At 39.5% G+C, this 20,868-nt stretch overlaps 1 protein-coding gene across 1 annotated transcript; it reads right to left on the bottom strand.

Moving 5' to 3' along the window:
* Window positions 1–1,743: 1,743 nt before the first annotated feature.
* On the bottom strand, window positions 1,744–18,444 carry clcnk (chloride channel K). Its single transcript, XM_028582627.1, has 19 exons — window positions 18,294–18,444; window positions 17,490–17,621; window positions 17,196–17,324; window positions 16,025–16,164; window positions 15,839–15,916; window positions 15,605–15,680; window positions 14,925–15,050; window positions 12,894–12,978; window positions 11,547–11,648; window positions 10,817–10,901; window positions 10,260–10,418; window positions 9,546–9,615; window positions 9,346–9,450; window positions 8,566–8,782; window positions 4,203–4,336; window positions 3,721–3,791; window positions 3,214–3,294; window positions 2,256–2,342; window positions 1,744–1,978 (listed from the first exon to the last, which is right to left on the bottom strand). Exons 1-19 carry the CDS (start codon window positions 18,442–18,444, stop codon window positions 1,940–1,942), a joined length of 2,067 nt encoding a protein of 688 aa, XP_028438428.1. The 3' UTR covers window positions 1,744–1,939.
* Window positions 18,445–20,868: the final 2,424 nt, after the last annotated feature.

Genomic DNA, 20,868 nt, shown 5'->3' on the forward strand with positions numbered 1-20,868 from the left:
CTGGGGGGGGAAGGGGACTGAGTGCCCAGGGCCCTCATGTGAGGAGGGCCCAAAAATATGCTAGAATTCATAGCTTTGGCTGCAGGGAGGGGCCCATAGAAAATGCCTTTCACAGGGCCCAGAATTTGGAGCTACACCCCTGCACATACCTTGAATGGTAAAATAAGCCTTAACATATTTTTAGACAAGATTATTCATGTTTTTTTCTGCTGTTGATTTTCAATTTTTTCATCTAATCTAATAATGCCTCTGAACCAGATGGGAAAAACACAACATCTCTTTTTCTTAAGAGCCTAGTCCTCCATGAAATGCATATGTAAATATAATGTGAATGGAATGTTTTAAGTGTTTTTGCCCGTATAATATATGTCCACTTTCTCACCTGGTTCTTCCAGGTCCCTCTCTTTGTCCACTCTCCCTCCATCCTTCTCTCTCTCTCCCCATCCTCCTCTCTCCCTCTATCTCCTTCCCTCCGTCCTATCACTGACAATCACATACAAAACATTTTGTAATCAACTAGAAAATAATCTTCAAATAAAAGAGAAAACAAAACACAGTAGTCCTACCATATACATGTCTTATAGGCTACCTAGCCATTTTCTCACCTTGTTTATCTTGCTCTCTCTGCCCTTCTCCCTCTCTATTATCCTCGCTCCTTTGTGCTGTCAACCAGAAGGCAAATGTAATCAACTAATCAACAGAGAATGCATTGTGTAGGCTACCAAAGTAGAGCTGATGAAGGTCCTGCTACTCCCGAAAAAATGTCTTTTCGCTTTTTTCTTTTATTTGAGCCGCTTGGGTAACTTTTTTTCATTTTGGCGTTTAGACCATTGACATAACAGAAAGGTTTAGACCGTTTAGACTCGTCTTTCTCCGTCTCTGTGTACTTCCCATTTCTCCTGTCACCGTTTGTTTATCTTTGGCGGCGCACTGTGGGACGGACTAGTCCATTTCATTGTGAAAGTAGGGGGTGCTGACCTCTCTCAGCAAGCAGGGCGCCTGCAGCTGCTGGGGGCGCTGATCTGCCAATTCCCCACACAGTGAAATGATAGAAAACAGAAAAACGCTTCGCAGCACAGAGGATTATTTATATATTTTTTTAAGTTAAGTGGCTGCCCGGTTCTCCCGTGTCAAAACCCGCCACTACTTTGAGCACTAAACGATCTCACATTATCACAATAAGGACTTTATTTTCAGGGGTGCTGAGATGATATTTAGGGGTGCTTCAGCCTAGCGCCGCCTATGCGCAGAGGCGTGCATTGCTGTATGCCACAGTGAACTTTATGATTCTACCACTGGGGGGTGCTAAAGTCAGACGTTTTAAAATTCAGAATAGCCGCTTTAACTTGGGACTCCACACCTTTAGGGGGAAATCATAGAAAAACTAAAGTTGAGTGAGCCACGAGCCACCTGCATCATTACAAGATTTTGATCATTACATGTTGTCAAACCAGGCAATATGGGTGTGGTGGCTATGTGATGGTTTACTTATCCCAAGGACGTTTCAAACAGAAGGCTCCATGAAAGTTAACAAAGTCAATCTCAAACTTTTAAAAAGACATCAGCAGGGTTACATTGTGTTAATTGGTGTACAAACCATTTTACAGGCTTTTGTGTTCATCCCCACATATTATTCTGGGTAGACACACGATTAATATTGCCATATCACAAAGTGTGGATCCTTGAATGAGATCTCCTCAGTGGACAAGATCCTGTTAAATACAATACAAGGCGAAACAATAAGCTCTGATAAATGTTAATGTAGGAGCCTCACGCTGATGACAGTTTTGTACGTGTGCAAAAACTGTTAAGCTCGGGTAATGAAGAAGTGGTATCATTGTCGGAGCCCGGCATGCGTTGCAGCTAATCAGACAGAGATGGATTCGTGTTTGCTTAAAAAAAAGGTCAAGGGATGAGCTTATTTCCTGTGTGTTGCTGCTTAGATTTCTTTGGTCAAATCTTCCAATATTCTCTTCATCTGGAGGAGAAAATAGAGGAAGAAAAAGGGAGGGAGGGAAGAGACAGCTTTGAATCCATGAGTAGCCATTTGCCTCCAACACCCTGCACATTGTTAACAAATCCATACGGGGACATGGTCTTATTTGCTAAGTGCATACACATAAGACATAGGCCCACAGAGGAACACAACAGAATCAAGCTGTATGTGTCATTAAGAAAATGTTGAGTATTATATTTTATATTATTTTGAGCATTGGTGAATGTGAATACACATATTTCAAGCAAACACTCATTACCTGTGGCCATGTGATGACCCCGACCAGTCTTCCCCTGTCTGCGACAAGCAAGGTCTGAGCTCCAATCAGACTCAGGAAACTGTAGGCCTGTGAGGACGCAAAGGAAACTGGATTTGAAGTAACTGATTCCTAAAAATAATGCTCACCATTATGAGAAACATGCTTATTCACTTTCTCTCTTGGACAAGAATATTGATACCAATCGCATCACCAGCAGTTAAGGAGCAACATGCTACATCATTCATTTGGAGTCGTGTTTGTGTTGGCAAATGTCAGGCCAGTATTCACCCTCATTTAGATCTGCTTTTGGTGTCTACCAACTCCTGAGGGAAATATCTAACTCAAGCTGCAAAATTTTCCACTGTGTTCACCATAGTCGCTATCTCTGAGTAGGTAGTGCTCAGTTGGTTTTTAGAGCTTTTTAAAAAAAGAAAATAATGCTATGAGAGCAGTGACAGTGAAGCAAAACAGTAAAGGTATAGGCCGGACAGCTAAACAATGAGCTAAAACTCATTAAAAAGCAGAGGGGAGCTGCAGAGTTGGTTGATCATTCTCTGTAGGTTCCTCATTATGAACGACCCCTTTCATATTGTCATATTATATATTCCTATTTCCAGGGTGCGTATGTTTTTTGATCTTGCACAACAAAACAAAACATGCAAAAATGAAATCCCCCTTCCAATACCATGGATATAGTGTCACTCGCCAGCCATGCCAGAACACTTATTTACGAATTTCAATATTGAATGGAAAAAAATCTCAAAATGAAAAAGCACAATGTGGTGTCAACATAAAACGCTCAAGCTGGAGAGCGGAATTCACTATGTGATGTATATCATAAAATGAAAATCCATTCTTTATGCTAAGCTACAGTAAGATAACAGCATCAAGAGTTTTTCCAAAAGTGTTGAACTATTCCTTTAAATTCATCTATACTATTTTCTCAAAGTCTCCCTACCTCCTGAACGGTGTTGTGAGGTGATAACAGGACAGAGGTTGGGTAAATGCAGCAGACCTCATCCAGATGTTTCTCCAGAGTCTGCACAGAACAGCACAAGAATATTCACCTTTGTATGCATATACTGTCAGATGCATGCTTGTCATGCAGTAGCATTAAGTAATATTTGAGAAGTTATGATTTACAGTTCTATTACTTGAAAACGTTCATACTTTCTCTTGTTTTGGACATTTCTACAATGTTTTTTTGTAAAACCATTTAAGCAGCTCTATTTGCTATCACTACATAGTGCTTTAAAATGGATGCCTGTCATAAAATGAGCTTTTACGTCAGCCAGCAGTCCTGTCTGCACACCCTGCTCCCATCCTCTTTTCTGCAGCTGTTTTACATTCAGTCGATGCCAAATGGATTGTAAAGACATGCCCTGCCTTTTAAACAGCTTCAGACAGTTCCCTCCTCTACCTTCCTCTGAACTCTGCAGTTGTCTAACTACAGCCAGCCTTTTACCTCAGTCTTACAGTGACGCAGGAACATCAGCAGCTCTGATCGGAGAACAACGCCCAGTATAATCTGCGACTCTTCAACAGAAGAAAGAAGAAGGAAATCAATTTTCTCTGCCACAGTCGGTGCGACAGTTTAGAGTGTGTGCATCTCTCTAGTGGGCTGTGAGTCCTCTGTTGCAAACATAAACATTCATCCATGTGATTGCGGCTCGGCTAGCCAATTGACTATTTTCTCACAATTGTCAGCTCTTTATCGAGGAACTTTCGCACTGCTGAATTGCAGCTTTTGAAACGGTTACAATTTTCCATCATTACTCGCATCATTTTCAGGAACTCTATGTGGTGTCATAACAATGGCTTAGTCCATCATGTAGCTGACATTTTCTTAAGATCCTGATGACTTTGTGCTGATATTCTATAGCTTCAAAATTATAAAATATGACTTCCTTAGCAAGAAGACTGGGGTAAAAATCTTTGTCTGCGCACCATGTGAGTCCACCACAGGTATTTGTGTGTCAGTGCTGGTGTTGACAGCATGCTGCATCTCCACTGGACCAGCTGCTTTCTTAAGCTGCACTGATAACGCTCCCAAAACCTGTCCGACCGGAGTGGAGGGAAGCCTGCAAAAGAGATCAAGCATGTCACACCTGGAACAAAAGCAGCTGTGGTTAAATTAAATAATACATTTCTATGGAGGTTAATGCCTTTTTAAAACTATTCTCACGTTGTAAAGATTTACAAAATCAATGTCATTCTTGGTTGTTATGAGCTGCTTGCACAATGGACCTACAAGGTCGTTTTCTGGCAAAAATGCTCACAAGTCTCTGAGCTCGAGTTCAAGTCAAGTCAGAAGTCTCTGAGCTCAAGTTCAAGTCAAGTCAGAAGTCTCTGAGCTTGAGTCCAAGTCAAGTCAGAAGTCTCTGAGCTCAAGTCCAAATCATGTCTCAAGTCTCTCATGGTTATAATGAGTGTTGTATCACCTGCTGCGTTCCATCCAGGCTGCTCAGAACACTGCATAGCTATATACAAGGAATTTAAAGCATGTAATGTTATTATGACTCATGTATTTATTATCATACAGTATCAGCTTTGATTAGTTGTTAAGTGTATAATTAGTGTAAACAGGCTATTGCAATGTGACAAAAAAAGAAACAGTAATGCTTTACTTTCAAGTTAATAACTGTATTTTTCCTTGTAACTTGAACATACAATACAGACCAAATATTGAGGTACTCAGGGTATCAGGAAAATATTGCTAAAATTAATAACTAACCTATTTTTCACTTACAGAGCACAACCATGTAATGTGCACTGCGTCTACAGCTAATATGCTCGTTCGAGATGAACTGTGCCTCGCCTGTAAAGTGGACGAGAGCAGGCGGCAGCAGCTGGGGGCGGAGACAAAAAGCTGCGGTCAAGTCAGACAGTCTCCAGCTGTTTCCAGCAGCCTTCAGGCTGAACAGGAAGTTACAGAAACACTCACATCCTGTTAGGTCCGATTCCGTTTTAATAAAATGCTATCAGACCCATATATCAGCTTGTACACAGGCTCAAGTTTTTTTATTTAAGACAGAGTAGTTGTTAAAATGCTCTACATGCGATCTGTTGCTGAAGGTAATAAACAACAGACTGTAGATGAGACTTCTAAATGTCACTATCAGCCACACAACATGTGTTCTGTACAGAATAAGCCTTTAAATCAGACAAATATCAATTAAAATCCATCCAATTCAAAAACAATAAAAAAGTTTACATAAAGCGTTTCCCAGCATGCCCTGGTTCTGCCTGGGTTTAGCAGTCGGTAAAAAGCAACTGCACTGCCTGCGTCTCAAACCTGCGGCCGCTTTGATCTTGTGAGGTTATCATTGTCCATGTGTGCATGACGTCAGAACAACTCGGGATCAAGTCGGACACAAATCTAATCGGCGTGGATTGGGCGGCGATCGCCGGTGATCGATTCTGCGCAGACTTGGCTCATCTCAAACGGGCCTAATGTCAGCCTATAAACTACTGTAAGTCATCACATCCCCCAGACTCTCAAAGCCAGGGTAACGTTAACTAAATAAAACTGTAGTCACTACAGTTTTATTTATTTAACATTACCCTGTTGATCATATAAACTTTATATGATGTGCGTAGATATTCCATATATTGGGGAACGATGTGAGAGAGCCGTGTGGAGGCAATCCCAGCCTGCTGTTTTTTCAGTATTTTAAGTACAGCACCTTTAATCAGTGCTTTCAATTAGTATTTACTCATAGGTGAGGAAAACTGACAATTCAAAATGACCTCCCTTTGATACCTCATCGGTGACACAAGTAGATTATTAACAACTGGTAGGTTGAGAGATAGTGGCAGATCATTTTGTTGCGGCCTACACTAGGCTACAAAGAGAGTGTCTCATATAAACTTTATATGATCAACAAGAAACCTGTAACTGGTTTGCAGCCAACGTCAATAATTAACGTGGTGGCAGCCATCGCTACGTAAATGATTGCGTAATACTAATTCCCCCCAAAAGTTTGGCAAACAAACAAACAAACGCTCATTGATTTTTTCATAACATCAATCGAACGACAGTCGGAGTTAACCTCCGTAGGTCGTAGCTAAAGCAAGAAGCAAGCTAACATTAGATGGCCAATGCTGAGCTAAACATGTTTGCTACTTATCAGAATACATTTTCAGGTGGCTGATTAAATCAGACGTGGTTGAGTCAGAATCCTTTATCTTGCTACCGCATATGTAGCATTCAGCAATTCTTTTGTTTGGGCCTTGTTGTCTGAAGTGTTTAAAGCCAAAGCTTATGATGAATGGCACAGCAAATGCCTGTGCATGTCACATGTTTGTTGTCCTCATCATGTGTGGCCGTGCTCAGCAGATACGTTACGTATTACGTGTTACGTAGGTGGGTTATAGGTTACGCCGTAATGCAGGGATGGGAATAACATTCAGGGCATCATCACGTTTCCTAAAAATAAAGATTGTTCACGAGTCCCGTATCTCGATTCTGAGTCGAGTCTGAAGTCTTTTGAGGACAAGTCTCAAGTCAAGTCTGAAGTCCCTGTGGGTGCGACTTTAGTGTGACTCAAGTCCGAGTCTGAAACTCAAGTCCCCATCTCTTTTTTCTGGATGAGGACGGTCTAGAAAAGTGTAGGTATTTTACATATTGGGGAACGGTGTGAGAGAGCCGTGTGGAGGCAATCCCAGCCTTCTGTTTTTTCAGTATTTTAAGTACAGCACCTTTAATCAGTGCTTTCAATTAGTATTTACTCACAGGTGAGGAAAATTGACAATTCAAAATGACCTCCCTTTGATACCTCATCAGTGACACCAGTAGAGAGCGTAGAGCAGGGGTGGCGAACCTGTGGCTCTTGAGCCACATGCGGCTCTTTGCCTGCTCCTTTGAGGCTCTTACTGTGTGGCTGTGTTATTGGTAGATTTTTTTTTTACTTTTTGAAACATTTCAGATAAGTTAAAAAAAAAAAAAAAAAAAAGCATTTGAATGATGCATTTGCCAATTATTTTAAAATAAAAAATAATGCAGCAGAGTTTTTTTTTTTATGGACAGATTCTGCAACCTGAGGAAAACAAGCGGCCACAGATCACCTTCCTCATTAACCCTTTTACTGCTGATTGTTTGAAAGCCCCTCTAGTGACAAATGAGTGAAAGAGTGGCCACAACAGAGTACAACCAGACCTAAAAAGGATTGTGGATAACAAAGACTGTCAAGTTTCCCACTGAGTCAATCTAAGTAAGAAAAAAAAAACTATGAAAACTGCTATGTATTATGACTTTCATTAGATCTGGAAGTCACTGTTGTAATTTGGACGTGCATGTGTTGTGTGGCTTTTTGCTATGGTGCGTGTTTTTTTGTGGCTCTTTATGCTGAACTGGTTGGCCACCCCTGGTGTAGAGTATTCGTACTTGCCCATTCACATTTTATTGGGAAAAGAATGTTCATCACAAGTGAATTTCCCTGGCAGATGTAGGCTACTGTCTGGAAAAAAGTGGATTTCTCCCAGAGCATACTGCATTAAAGATCCTTTACTTTGAGAAGTATAATAAACAGTTTTCAATGCAGAAATGTCCTCAATGCTTTTTTTTCCTGCAATAATATAAATTGAGAATAGTAGATGGGGTGGTTGATTGGGCTCTTGATCAATACCAGTGACTCAGACATTACTTGGCCTGCTTCTAAGCTGGTAAAAATCCATCCTTCCACCTGCCGCGATGCTGTGAGTGAGCATCAGATAGCACAAGACATTTCAGTCTAGAAGGTTAAACAGTCATTAGCTTGCTTTTTCTATTGTTAACATGTCAATTGGGTAACTGTGACCCAGTTAGAGGGATTAAAAACCATGTAAAGTTTAGCCTGGGTTATTGGAGGAAAGCACATGTGCTTCAGACTGATCTTACTGGACATTAAGACAGATTGTTGGCACTAAAATAAAAAACTACCGGGTATCTAAGTCTTTAGAATGTGTCCTTTGGAGACTGCATATAACAAATTTGACATTTGTTGAAATATTTCACTCTTGACCAGTGCTGGAACAACATTGTCATCCCGAGAGCAAACATCATGAGCTCCAATATCTATCAGATCTACCCAGGATTATTTTTGTCTTTTTGTGTGTGCTGATCTGACATCCACATTTTGCTTTATGATGAATCATGCACAAGTTAAAGGATCTGATGGGATAACATTTCACTGGAATTGTACCTTGCAAGATTTTGTGTAACAAATCAAAATAAAATTGATTGATTTTGTTTGAAAAGCTGACCACAGAAACAGTCATCCCAAAATGTGGTGTATTTCTTTATTCAGGCTGACACTTTGTTTTAACTTACCGGGGGTACACCTTCATCAGGGAAGGCAGATGTGGGAGCCTCTTGCTGATGGAGATTGCGTCATAGAAAGACTGGCGGTCCCCAGAGCGAGACACGGCATTGGCCAGCAGAGTGGCGAGGAGGATGGGTACAGCGTGGCTGAATTGGCCAGTTAACTCTATCGCCATTAGAGCTGGGGACAAGGTGTGTGTCACTGCCCCGCAGAAGGCTGCTGCCCCTACCAGGCACAAACCATATTAAGCTACTACTTAAGGTACCAATGATGTTGTAAACTACGGTTAGTACTTATGGGGGGTTATTTTGATCCCTTAATCAGTATTTTAACATGGTATTACATTATAGTACGAGCCAGGCACCTCTAACATGATGCGGTTTGATCTATTACAGTTGATCAACATTACTCTGGTTGCCATTGGGAAACTCTGAACCCAAGTAAAATCTAATGCAACATTTTAGCAGATTTGGCCAAATTTAAGTTAAGATAATGTTGTTTTATAGGGTTTTTACATCCTGATATGAAACACTGAATACTTGCAATTTTCTGGAATATATTAATTGAAATGTACAATTGAAATGTGTTAATCAAATTTACAGATTTGTGTTATTGATATTGGTATACAATATTAGCTCTTGGCAGATTTGATGTAAAAATAGACATAACAAACATTTACAAAATGTACATTTCAAAACTCAGAATATGTTAAGTTAGATGGAAGAGGGATATACAGGTCATGTCATCACTACGTCAACAACAAATTGCTATTGATGAATGTTTTCTACCTGCAAGTGCGTAGCCCCCAGGATTTACAGGATTTATAGAAGCCCACTGCTGGCCAGAAGTCAGTCCAGCTACTCCTTCTCCAAGCAACCGGCCCAAAGCTGCCCCTGGAGATCAGAAATTTGCAGCGAGAAATTCCTCAACTTGTGCCATTCAAGTATTCTGCAAAACAAGCACGTCCACGGGCTTTCCCTTCACTCACCATAGATAAACACTGGCATGACGTATCCAGCTGGCAGAGGCAGAGTGCAGGCGAGGACCAACATCCACATCTCAGAACCAACAACAGAGACAGACTGTCAAATCTCTCCTCGCCATCTGTACAGCCACAACAGCTCTACCAGTACTAGCAGATGAGTCTGTGTGCACGGATATGTTTGCAGCGCTCTCCAATGTGTTTCGCACAAATAAACTGAATCATGGCCATTTACATCTCACATCTGCGTGTGGTAATGGGGGGAAAACTGTGTGGATCCCACTGAGGTATAAGAAACAGTTCTCAATTCAGAAATGTCCACATACAATGGCATGTTATTTCCGCAACAGTAAGGTAGGTTCCCTTCCACTTGGAGTTAAAATGAGAATAATAGATAGGTGGCTGATGGGTTTCTTGATCAATACCAGTGACTCTGCATTACTTGGCCAGCTGCTGATATTTCTAGTTGCCCTCTGCAGTGTTGCTATGGGTGAACATCAGATATCAGAATACATTATAGCCTGAAAAGGCAAACAGCCTGTAGCTTACTCTACTGTGAAAATGTCAATTACTGTATGTCAATTATGGGTCACTGTGACGTGACCCAAGGGAATAAGGCAGGGGTGGCTGAGCTGGGTGCCTTGTTACAATTTCCTTTAATTATTAGTGTAGGTAGACAGAGACAAAAGACTCCTCAATTGGCTTTTCCATTGTGTGTACCTTCATGAACAGAAAGACAACCAAAGAAAGGTAGAAAGGACTTCCTGATGAACTCCACTCCAACAAAGGCTCGCTCCCCAGTTGAACAGAGGCATTGTGGGATTGAGAGCTCCACTGCCTGTTATCTAATAAGGAGGTCAGGAGCTGCTTCATGGTGTACTGTGAAAGAGATTGCAGCTATTTAGATTACTGTGTGGACACAAGCAAAAACTAAAATGAAACAAAGCATGAACATTATTATTATTATTATTATGATCTTTCTTATTGTCAACAAATCAAATGAAAAGACATTATTATTCTCTCGAAACGTTTTGACTTCCTACAATGTGGTACTCAGCCCTAATCCCTAATCCTCTAATTATTCATTTTTGATTATGATTTGTATTGGTTTCTTTACATTAGTAATGTTTGTAAACATAGGCTTAAAACATTTTAATGATGATCAGCTGAGAAACACACATCTCCTATATACAGTATAGTTTGGCTTCAAGTCATCCATTATGTGTACATCCATGTATAAGTTATGGATTGTGCTTCAAAATTTAGTTCATTCCTACCTGAGAAACCATATATTGACCAACAGAGTGAGGGAATGTCAGACATGCCAGGAAGAAGGCCACCATGCCAGAGTATAGACCCTTCCTGCAGAGAGGTATTCACATAAACAGGCATTGCACTGTAGTTATAATGTTGCTTTCAATTTGGTCATTCCTTATGAAATTGAAGTTTAAGTTTTAATCGTCTGACTGCTATCTGTGACCTTATCAGAATAAACATTATTACTAGACCTGCTCTGGTCTTTTTCAGATGTGTGCTTTTAAAGGTTTATAGTGTTTTACACTACTTAGATCTGGAGTATAGATAAGATCACTCAGGATTTTTAAGCCATCTCAGTCATCATCATCATCATCATCATCATCATCATCATCATCATCATCATCATCATCATCAACATCATCATCATCATCATCATCATCATCATCATTATCAATGTGGCTTGAAAGGCCCTGCGCAGTCATTTATCATCAAGTATCATACAATTATTTATATCGTAGCATAACATCAGTTTGGTGAAATGGATTCAGGGGGTAAGGTAACAGGGTCTGATTTGTTTTTGTGTGATGTGAATTAGCGTTAAGAAACAAACACCATGTTTCTGGAACATTGGCTCATCAATCTGCTTGAATTGATACTCCACCCCAAAGAATATCTCATGAGCTTGTTTTACGCAGCAGATGAATCATCACTGAATCACAATCTGGCTTTCGCATTGTAAAGAGCTCTCACTCTGTCGTTAGCATTTTGATGAAGATCGGGTTTGTTTTGGTGAATCGCAGGATCCACCGGTGGCAGAAGAGGTAGCAGCAGCACGCAGCTCCACACAGCAGCCTGTTTCCAGACAGAAAGCAGACTCAGTCCACAGTGGGAGACAAGAGGCTTATTTAAACCGAGGCCGCATTAGATTATCTGAAGTCAGACTTGGAGAAGTAGGAGGCCAGGAAATGATCGGTATGAGAAAAAAGAAACTCAGATTAGAATGGATGAAAATTAAGAACTGGTCAAAGACTTTTCATTGTGGCTTGTATACAAATATGGATACTAAATATCAGTTTTATTTGTGAGACACAGACATATAGACAGAGCTGTATAGTAATGAAGTATAACTACTTCACTACTGTACTTAAGTACTAAAAGGCTGTATCTGTACTCTACTGGAGTATTATTTTTGTATCCTACTTCCACTTTTATTTGAGTACATGTGAGTTAAATACTATTACTCGGATAAATTTGTTATGTGCTGCATCGTTACTCGTTACTGTTGTGAATGCCTCACGATACGGAGACTGTGTAGGTTGCAGTGTGTGTAGGTGTAGTTACGGCTACGTTAGTTACGTACAATAATTATCGCGTCTTGTTTCTTTTTATTACGGCAATCGCCTGTTCAGAAGTCAGAGACAATGTAAGTTTGTAGTCTTTCTATTTAGCCATTGTTGCAACAGATCAAGCTATTCCTGAGTTGTTTCAGTCTGCAGTGAGTACTGAATGTTAGCTGTTTTACCCTGCGATGTGAAGCTGCTAGTTTATCTGTATTTTGCTAGCTTGCTAACTTTCCACTACATCACACATTTTATTTCAGTATTTGTTAATAAGTGATTAGTAACCCACTGTTATATCAGATAATAGTAGTTACAACAGCTGTGACATTAATGTACCTTTTGGGGTTTATTTCAGAAACTTCCTTCATATCCAGCAATGTACAGCTTGTGACTGCCTTAATACCAAGTAAAAAGTTGAACTCCAACAATATGATATTCAAAATTTGACTGCTTTCTTTAATAACTACATAACACAATACTTGTACTTTTACTTTTAGTATTTGAGTAGTACATTTTAAAATAAACTACTTGCAATACTTAAGTACAAAAAAGGTTGGGTGTTTAAAGAGCACTTCAACTTCTACTCAAGTCACTTTTTTGATAGAGCACTTGTAGTTTTACTCAAGTATGGGTCTCTAGTACTTTATACACCTCTGCATGTAGAGGACTTGTTTAACGATGCAGAAACTATATATATATATATATATATATATATATATATATATATATATATATAAATAAACATAAATAAACTCACCCCAGGAAAGCGAACGGCAGAATCTCCAGCGGGTAGAAAGGTAAAGCATTGGGGAAATTAGTTTTGAACAATGCCTGAGGAGTCTCTGTGAACAAAACAAATTGAAGTGATCGCTCCAATTTCTCCCACAGACCTTCAAAATCTAATCGTCCCTCACTTGATTTGCAATAAATTTTATCGAAATTCACTGTCTGTCAGCTTAAAGGTCCAATGTGTATTATATGATATGAAATATTGGAGATGTATTTGATAGATGGAGACAGCTTAGAGCCCAAAGGGATGCCGAGTTGGCTAATTTCCTCCTGAATAGGTAAGCATTAATTTCATGCTAATTTTTCACGCATGCTAATTTTTATGTAATTTCAACATTTGTGTACTCACATTGAATTATATAGCTAGAGTACCCGAGTTGGTTACTTGCAAAAACAAATTGAGACACAGCCAGTAAAGTGATCCTGACTGGTCCCGCCTTACGGCGCCATGCTAACCCTGCTTATGTTACTGGAGGACCAGGCAAGTGGGCCACGGCTGTTTATAACGTGTAGCCTGGGCCGTAGCTGACAACAGTGAGTTATTTTAAGCCAAGAAGGGGGCTGTAAATTGTGAGGATGAAAGTTTAATTGTTGCTGTAAAAGCCAATAAAGTGTGTTGTCGGTGGAGAGGACGGCAAGGTAGCCTAGTGTTATTTTTATTTTAGATTCTGTTCAGGTTGTTGTGTTTTTAGTGGTTCCGTAAATCCCAAAAAAAAATTTGTCAGTTGGGTTTTGAGCACAGGCTTCTAACTGTCAATATAGCCAGCATCTAAAAAGTCCCCTGTGAAGTAATGTCTGGCTATGTGAGACAAGCGTCTAGCAACATTGTTGCGCTTTGGAGGAGGGCCTGGCAAAGCGAGACTAGGATGCTGCGGTCTCAACCTAGAAATTTCTGTGAACTTCGAGTCTGGGGAGGAGGGGGCGGGGGAGATGACGCTCTCCAGACCAAACTCAATTGAAAAATGTTGCATTTTAACATAACCATGCTTATTGGCAAACATATACAGTACAGGCCAAAAGTTTGGACACACCTTCTCATTCACTGTGTTTCTTTATTAAGAAACATCAAAACTATGAATGAACACATATGGAATTATGTACTTAACAAAAAAGTGTGAAATAACTGAAAACATGTCTTATATTTTAGATTCTTCAAAGTAGCCACCCTTTGCTTTTTTTGATAACTCTGAAAACCCTTGGTGAAATGGTTTTCACTTCACAGGTGTGCCTTGTCAGGGTTAATTAGTGGAATTATTTCCCTTATTAATAAAAAAGCAAAGGGTGGCTACTTTGAGGAATCTAAAATATAAGACATGTTTTCAGTTAGTTCACACTTATTTGTTAAGTACATAATTCCATATGTGTTCATTCATAGTTTTGATGCCTTCAGTGAGAATCTACAATGTAAATAGTCATGAAAATAAAAAGGAAACGCATTGAATGAGAAGGTGTGTCCAAACTTTTGGCCTGTACTGTATAGCCTACAGAATATATTTATTAAATATAAATTGTTAGGGTTGTCTGTTGATTTCAGCACATATGCTATATGGCCAAAAGTGCATGGACACTTGAACATTACAGCCATTTGTGATTGTTGAACATTTAATTCCAAAACCATGGGGATTAATATGCTACTATAACAGTTTACACACGTCTGGAAGGGCTTTCCACCAGATTCTGTAACCGGGGTATTTGCTACCACACCAAACTCTGGAATGAGCTTTCCCCAAACTATTGCCACAAACTTGGGAACCACACAATTTCTAAAGTATCGTATGCATAACACTAAGATTTTACTTAATTGGAATGAAAGGGTCTACGCTCAAACCATGAAAAATGTAACTTTTGGCCATATAGATGGTGCTAAATCCACACTTCAATAAAAAACATCTTGGATCTTAGGTTATGTTATTGGGTTTGTCGCCACCTTTTTCTCAGGTCCAGGTGGTAGTGACTCTTAAGTGAACCTTCTTGTTGAGCATGAGTTGACCTCCATTACCTCTATCTCCACTCCACACTGAGAACAGGCGAAAGGTCAATGCCCCACAGGCGGCTGAGAAGAAACATGGGCAATAATGCCTCACGGCGAAGTGAGAACACATCAGTTCCACACTGAACAACACACCTACAAGAGCAGAGAAGTGAGAGGAAGCTACTTTAGACTATTCTAAAAACAGCAGTAAGTTATCTCAGCTACATGAGCAGAACTCTTGTGACAACAGTGACAAATGATCCTTTCTCCTGCATGTCTGGCAAAAATCATGTAAAAAGGAAATGTAAAAATGTATATTTATTTCAAGTGTTAAAAACAGTCTAATGTTTTATGTTAATTATAATAGTGACATTTTGAATGTGTCTTACAATGAATTTGAAGCTGAGGTGCTGAACCCCTAACAAGGCTACCAAAAATAGAGTAAGAAGTGAGCTGAGAAGCTTTAAATATCAGGCAGAGGTGATCAAAGGAGGAAGAGGTGAGAGAAAATGATGAACATATACATGATGGAGGAGCGGAGGTGTGTGGGAGGATAAAAGGAAAGAGAAAATATGTTAAGCTAATAAGTGTGAGAAGGACAGATATAGCGCAAGCAGATACATAAACATTCTGCAGAAGATTGTTACTGTATCTGTTTATGTATATATCTAGCAGAATTTCTGCTGAACCTTTACTTGCTCTCTCACCGGTGATGGGAGCTCCGAAGCAGCTGGCTACGCCAACTGCAGCAGCTACAACCAGCATTTCTCCAGCAGCTTTTTCCTAAAAAAAGAAAGATGCTGTAATGCGCGCTCTCTTTTTAGACCGGAAAGATTCGTATTGTTCCACACTTTTTTAATTAACTTTGCCAACATTTACAGAAGCCAGTTTCAGTGGCACGTCCACACGCTTAATTTTTGAATTACTTTACTGTGGTTTACCTTGTCATTGACTTGTATGAGATTGCAGAGGTTGCTCAGGTAGGCTCCAACCATGGTGGAAAGATGCACAAATGGACCCTGATGTGAGGCAAACATAGAGAACAATGCTCATAACAAAGACAACACAGTTTTGAAGAATATCTACATATTTTGTATGACAAAAAGGTAAACTGAGACGTCTCTCACCACTTTGCCAAGGTAAACAGTGCTGCCTGCTGACAGTGTACAGATAAGGCCCAGATACTTGGTAAACATATTAGTGAGAGACAAATATTGAGGCATTTCAATACCAGCCAGCATGGTTCTCAGCTCTGGTATCCCCGAGCCTGAGGAGAAAGAAAGTAATAGTATTTTTGAATGTCTCAGAATTACTAAAACAATCAAGAAGTTTTTAAAAAAGCTATTCTTAGTGAATGCACAGGAATGTTTTCACAATGATTAAATAGAGGGTGAGGGGGGTAGCAAGGACTATGGGTTTTTAAGGATGATCAGCACAAAACAAATAAAAATGAAGAATAATTTAGTTTGTGATTAGTAAAGTTATGTTGTCACTACACACCATGTTTTTTAGTCTTCAAAACTCTTGTTTGGGGAACTTGGTCACATAAATCTAGCACATTTTCCCTTTTAGGGTTCGTCACAAAGCTTTACTCCTTAGCAATAAGAGAGCAATATCTGACATATACTGATACCTTAGGGGCAAAGGGCAAAAACATGAACATGAAGCTGATTGGGACAGGTCCTGTTACAGACAGGGTGTTGGGGCAGAAAGGGTATGTCATACACCATACACCAAGATTTGAAAAACCAGCATAGATATCTGCTTCCTGGAAATGCATCATTCTTTAAATATTTTCTGTGAGACAGATAAAATCATAGTTGACTTTTCATATTGCACATCTCCTTTTACTCACTGGATTTGAAAGATAATATCACACTTATTAGCAAACAGTTACCTAGTTACACATTCAGCAGATACAAAGCAACATTAGCATTAATTTGGAGCCATGTTTGCGTCCACCTGACAAAGGTGAGACCAATATTCACTCTGCTTTTTTTATCTCCACCAACTCCTCTTTAGCAGCTAGCTTATTGCTAACTGTATAGGCTTGTTCAATGGATGTACATTGCTGGGATAAAGCCTGACACCCTCCCCTCTCGCTATCTCCGCTAGGGCTTAGCACCACCCAGGACTGTTGGGATTGGTTTAAAAAAATACAAACAAGCCAGAGCATTTTTCCCTATCCCAGAATAGATAGATGGTGTGGCCAGACCATAATCCAGCACTGACACAAGGCTGTGGAGATAGGTCTGGCAAAGTGAGATTACTAACTGTATACCTGTTGATTTGACAGACCTGTGGAGAAGGGACAGATATTGTGGGAGAATGATGATGAGACAGCACAAAGGCATGCTGGGTAAAGAGTCCAGCAGAAGAACTGCAGCAGATTGTTGCCCTCCAGCTTCATATAAAGCCATTGGTGAGCTACAAGGGAAGTGAAAAAAATAAAGCATTAATGTGTGTGTGTGTGTGTGTGTGTGTGTGTGTGTGTGTGTGTGTGTGTGTGTGTGTGTGTGTGTGTGTGTGTGTGTGTGTGTGTGTGTGTGTGTGTGTGTGTGTGTGTGTGTGTGTGTGTGTGTGTGCGCGTACCTCTCAGCAGCTTTGTCACACTTAGATCCATTAGAAAGCTAAGGATGGCAGTCAAAATTCCTAGAGCGGCGTAGCAATACCACTCCATTCCACACACTGTTCCCAAACAGCACCTCAGCTTCAACAGCCACTCTAAGGACACAAACACATGGGTTAGCCTTACAAACAGTATATGCAGAACATCGTACCAGGGCCTCACAAGGTTCTTAAAAGGTTATGCTAAGCCCATAGAAATAGATGATAATAATAATAGTCTCCATGGCTAACCCTCAGGTTATGGGTTGTTAAATTTGTGTTATGGAAGAGGGCTATAAGACTTTAAGGATCTTCATTTGGAATGTGGTCAGATACAAAACCCAATAGAATATAAAAAAAAAAAACACACACACACTCTAATTGAAATAACTGTATTTACATAACTGTATGCTATGTAAAAGAATATATGGGCATATATAGTAACACATATGAAATAGAAAATGTAGCAGTATAATTTAAATTATTGAAAAAGAAAGAGTCTACCAGTATTGTGGAAAACACAATCATCACCTCATCAATCACAATCTGTCTCTCGGTAACTCTTAATACAGAAAATGCGTATATCATAACCCTAAAAGCATTCTAGGACATTGATTGTACTGTCCTTGAACTCAACAATAATCTTTGGCTTCTCACATTATGGTCAGACAGCTTGCTTTCATGTTTGATATCACATGCAGATTGGCTACGATATACGACAGCTACTCTCTGAAGTATTGATCGGGTCAGTATTGATCCCATTCTAATGATTTTCCACTTCAGTCTGACCTTTGACAGTTGCGCGGGACCGTCGGCATGGTGTCCACGGATCACCAAGGAGCAAACTCATATTATGGGATGCTGCCAATTGATTTTCTTGGTCCCAATTGTTGTTCTCGCTGAATGTCTTACTCCCAGGAGCCTCATCCAGGCTCTTCATCCTGTCTTGAAGTGTAATTGTTAAAACAGTCTCAAACAAACACTGAGGCTCAATGGTGACAAAAAACAAACAGAAGACAAATTGAAGACACATCCAAAACAGATAGACTTACCTGGTTGCAATAGAAGTGTTATATCTGTGCGTACGGTTATATGTGTGGGTGTAGTGTAGGTGTGCTGGTACCACCACTGACCTCTGTTAAGGTATTAGCATAGAAGTGATGGCGCAGTCATGGTTGACAGGGTAGCTAATATTAACTCTTTGGAGGAACAAGTGCCCTTCATCGGTCTTGATAGCAAAAATGCAGTGCAAGAGTCCAAGTCCAATATTCACTCTTTTTTAGTTTACTTTTTGGTCTCTACCAACTCTCTAAATTTGTTTTTCTCTCTTTTTTTGTGAGGTTATATTGTCATATCATCATATTGACGTGTGGTACAGTATGTGTAAATAAAAATAAAAAAACTCTCTTAACCCTCGTGTAGTCCTCCCGTCCAAAATGAAACTTTTTGTTCTCGGTCCAAATAAAAAAAATAATTCTGCCGCTTTTTCCGACATTTTTATCACTTTCTTCATCATTTTTGTTACTTTTTCCAAGTTTTTTTTTCCTTTTTCCTTTTTTGTCACTTTCTTTTGCGCTTTTTTTTTTTTTTTTTTTTTAACGTTTTTGTTGTTTTTATCCCCCAATGTTTTTTAAGCTTTTTCCGTCATTTTTATCACTTTTTTCAATGTTCTTTTATCAATTTTTTTTTTTAAATGCTATAGAATTGAATAAAACACCCAAATTCAAAGAAAGTAGTGAACTGATCATTTATTTTACTTGTAAAGAACGTCGTATGGAACCATCCATGTTATTTTATTGGACATTTTGGTTGATAAAAACCCAAATTCTGATATAGAAACTTTTAGAAAATGGGTCAAATTTGACAGGAGGGTTAAAGCTCTTTTGCTGTCAAATGCTCAGAGAAATGTTGAGAAGCTAATCGCTAACAGCTGCCTGCTGCAGCTGAAAACATAGGCCTAACCAAAACAGTAAATAATAATTTAAATAATTAATACTAAGCTGAAACTCATTATGAAGCTCTGTATGTTTGCCAGCTAGCAGTCTTCATCTTAGCTGCTTCTGTTGGCATGTTGCTAACTACTTTGGCCCCCAAATAATGATCAGTGGAATAGCGTGATACAACGGAAACACACTAATTAAACACTGCTCCATAAGCACCACTAATGTTCAAAAACTTTTAATTATTTCTAATGATTTTGTTCAATTTTTAAGTACAAGGTGAAATAAAAGTTTTATTATGATTATCTGTCCTCCATTATTACCATGAAAGCACTATTCAGTGTGATCAACGTTTTACAGCTCAGATGGATATGAACAGATGTCATTGCTATGACCTTCCTTATGTCAGCGATTGGCTTCAAAGACTCATCTGAAAAGCCTGCAGGGATCAGAAAAGTCTTTCAACATGAAAAGAATAATCATGAATCCTGTAAATATCCGACACTTTGTAGGAAATCATGGTTTCCAGCAGACAGCTCAAGGTCAAGGTAATCATTGTTCAGATCCTCGAACACACACACACACACACACACACACACACACACACACACACACACACACACACACACACACACACACACACACTTTAAATTAGCCTCTTTAGTTAATTTTTATTTTCCTCAGTTCCACCTCCCCTTGGGGCTTTCAATAAACACTTGTGTTATTATTGAGATTAGAAATCTGCAAGCTGTGAACGTCCGTCACACTCACGCATACAGACGCATATACACCATTGAAATGTACGCACATACAGACTGCTTTTCTCTGTATAAAAACTTGTTTCCATGGGAACGGCACACCCAGGCGACCACAGAGCCAGACAGGAGGGTTACTTTACTTAACTCTCATAAATAATCATTGTTGACAAACTAAGACATTCATTCAACATCTGAAAATGAATACATTTACAAATAAACCTTTCTGTAAGTAAAAAGCCACAAGTTACATGTCCTTTTTTTAATTCAAAGGAATTACAAAATGAAAAATTCTGAAATACAAAACTAAATAGGTGATCAGATGAGATTTTAAAGTGTTCTCAGAAGTTTTTTCATGAACAGCTGCATAACTACATACGCATACAAAGCCGACCATACGTGATATGACCTAGCTCAGCCACCGTGTGTCTATCACTGGGACGCGAATGCTCCATCTGCAACATTATGCAACACGCAGCAGCTGAGGCAGACACAACCCAAACACAGTGTGTGTGTGTGTGTGTGTGTGTGTGTGTGTTTTAGTGTTCTTTGTGGGCAGATAGGAATGCACACACAAACATACATATAGAGGTGACTCATGTCACTGGTGAGAAAACGTGGATTACTGACATCAGAGAGATCAGATTCTTCCTCTCACTCTTTGTTGTT

Source organism: Perca flavescens, chromosome 7 (assembly GCF_004354835.1).
Source record: "Perca flavescens isolate YP-PL-M2 chromosome 7, PFLA_1.0, whole genome shotgun sequence".
Lineage (NCBI taxonomy): Eukaryota > Metazoa > Chordata > Actinopteri > Perciformes > Percidae > Perca > Perca flavescens.

Excerpts from the sequence above, each read along its gene's own strand:
- clcnk (XM_028582627.1), bottom strand. The coding sequence starts at position 18,444 with ATGAAGAGCCTGGATGAGGCTCCTGGGAGTAAGACATTCAGCGAGAAC. Across the intron at positions 12,979-14,924 it reads AGTGTGGAGTGGAGATAGAG|AGACTCCTCAGGCATTGTTC; the intron begins GTAATGGAGGTC and ends TTTTGTTCACAG. Across the intron at positions 10,902-11,546 it reads ATCAAAATGCTAACGACAGA|GAAGGGTCTATACTCTGGCA; the intron begins GTGAGAGCTCTT and ends ACCTCTCTGCAG.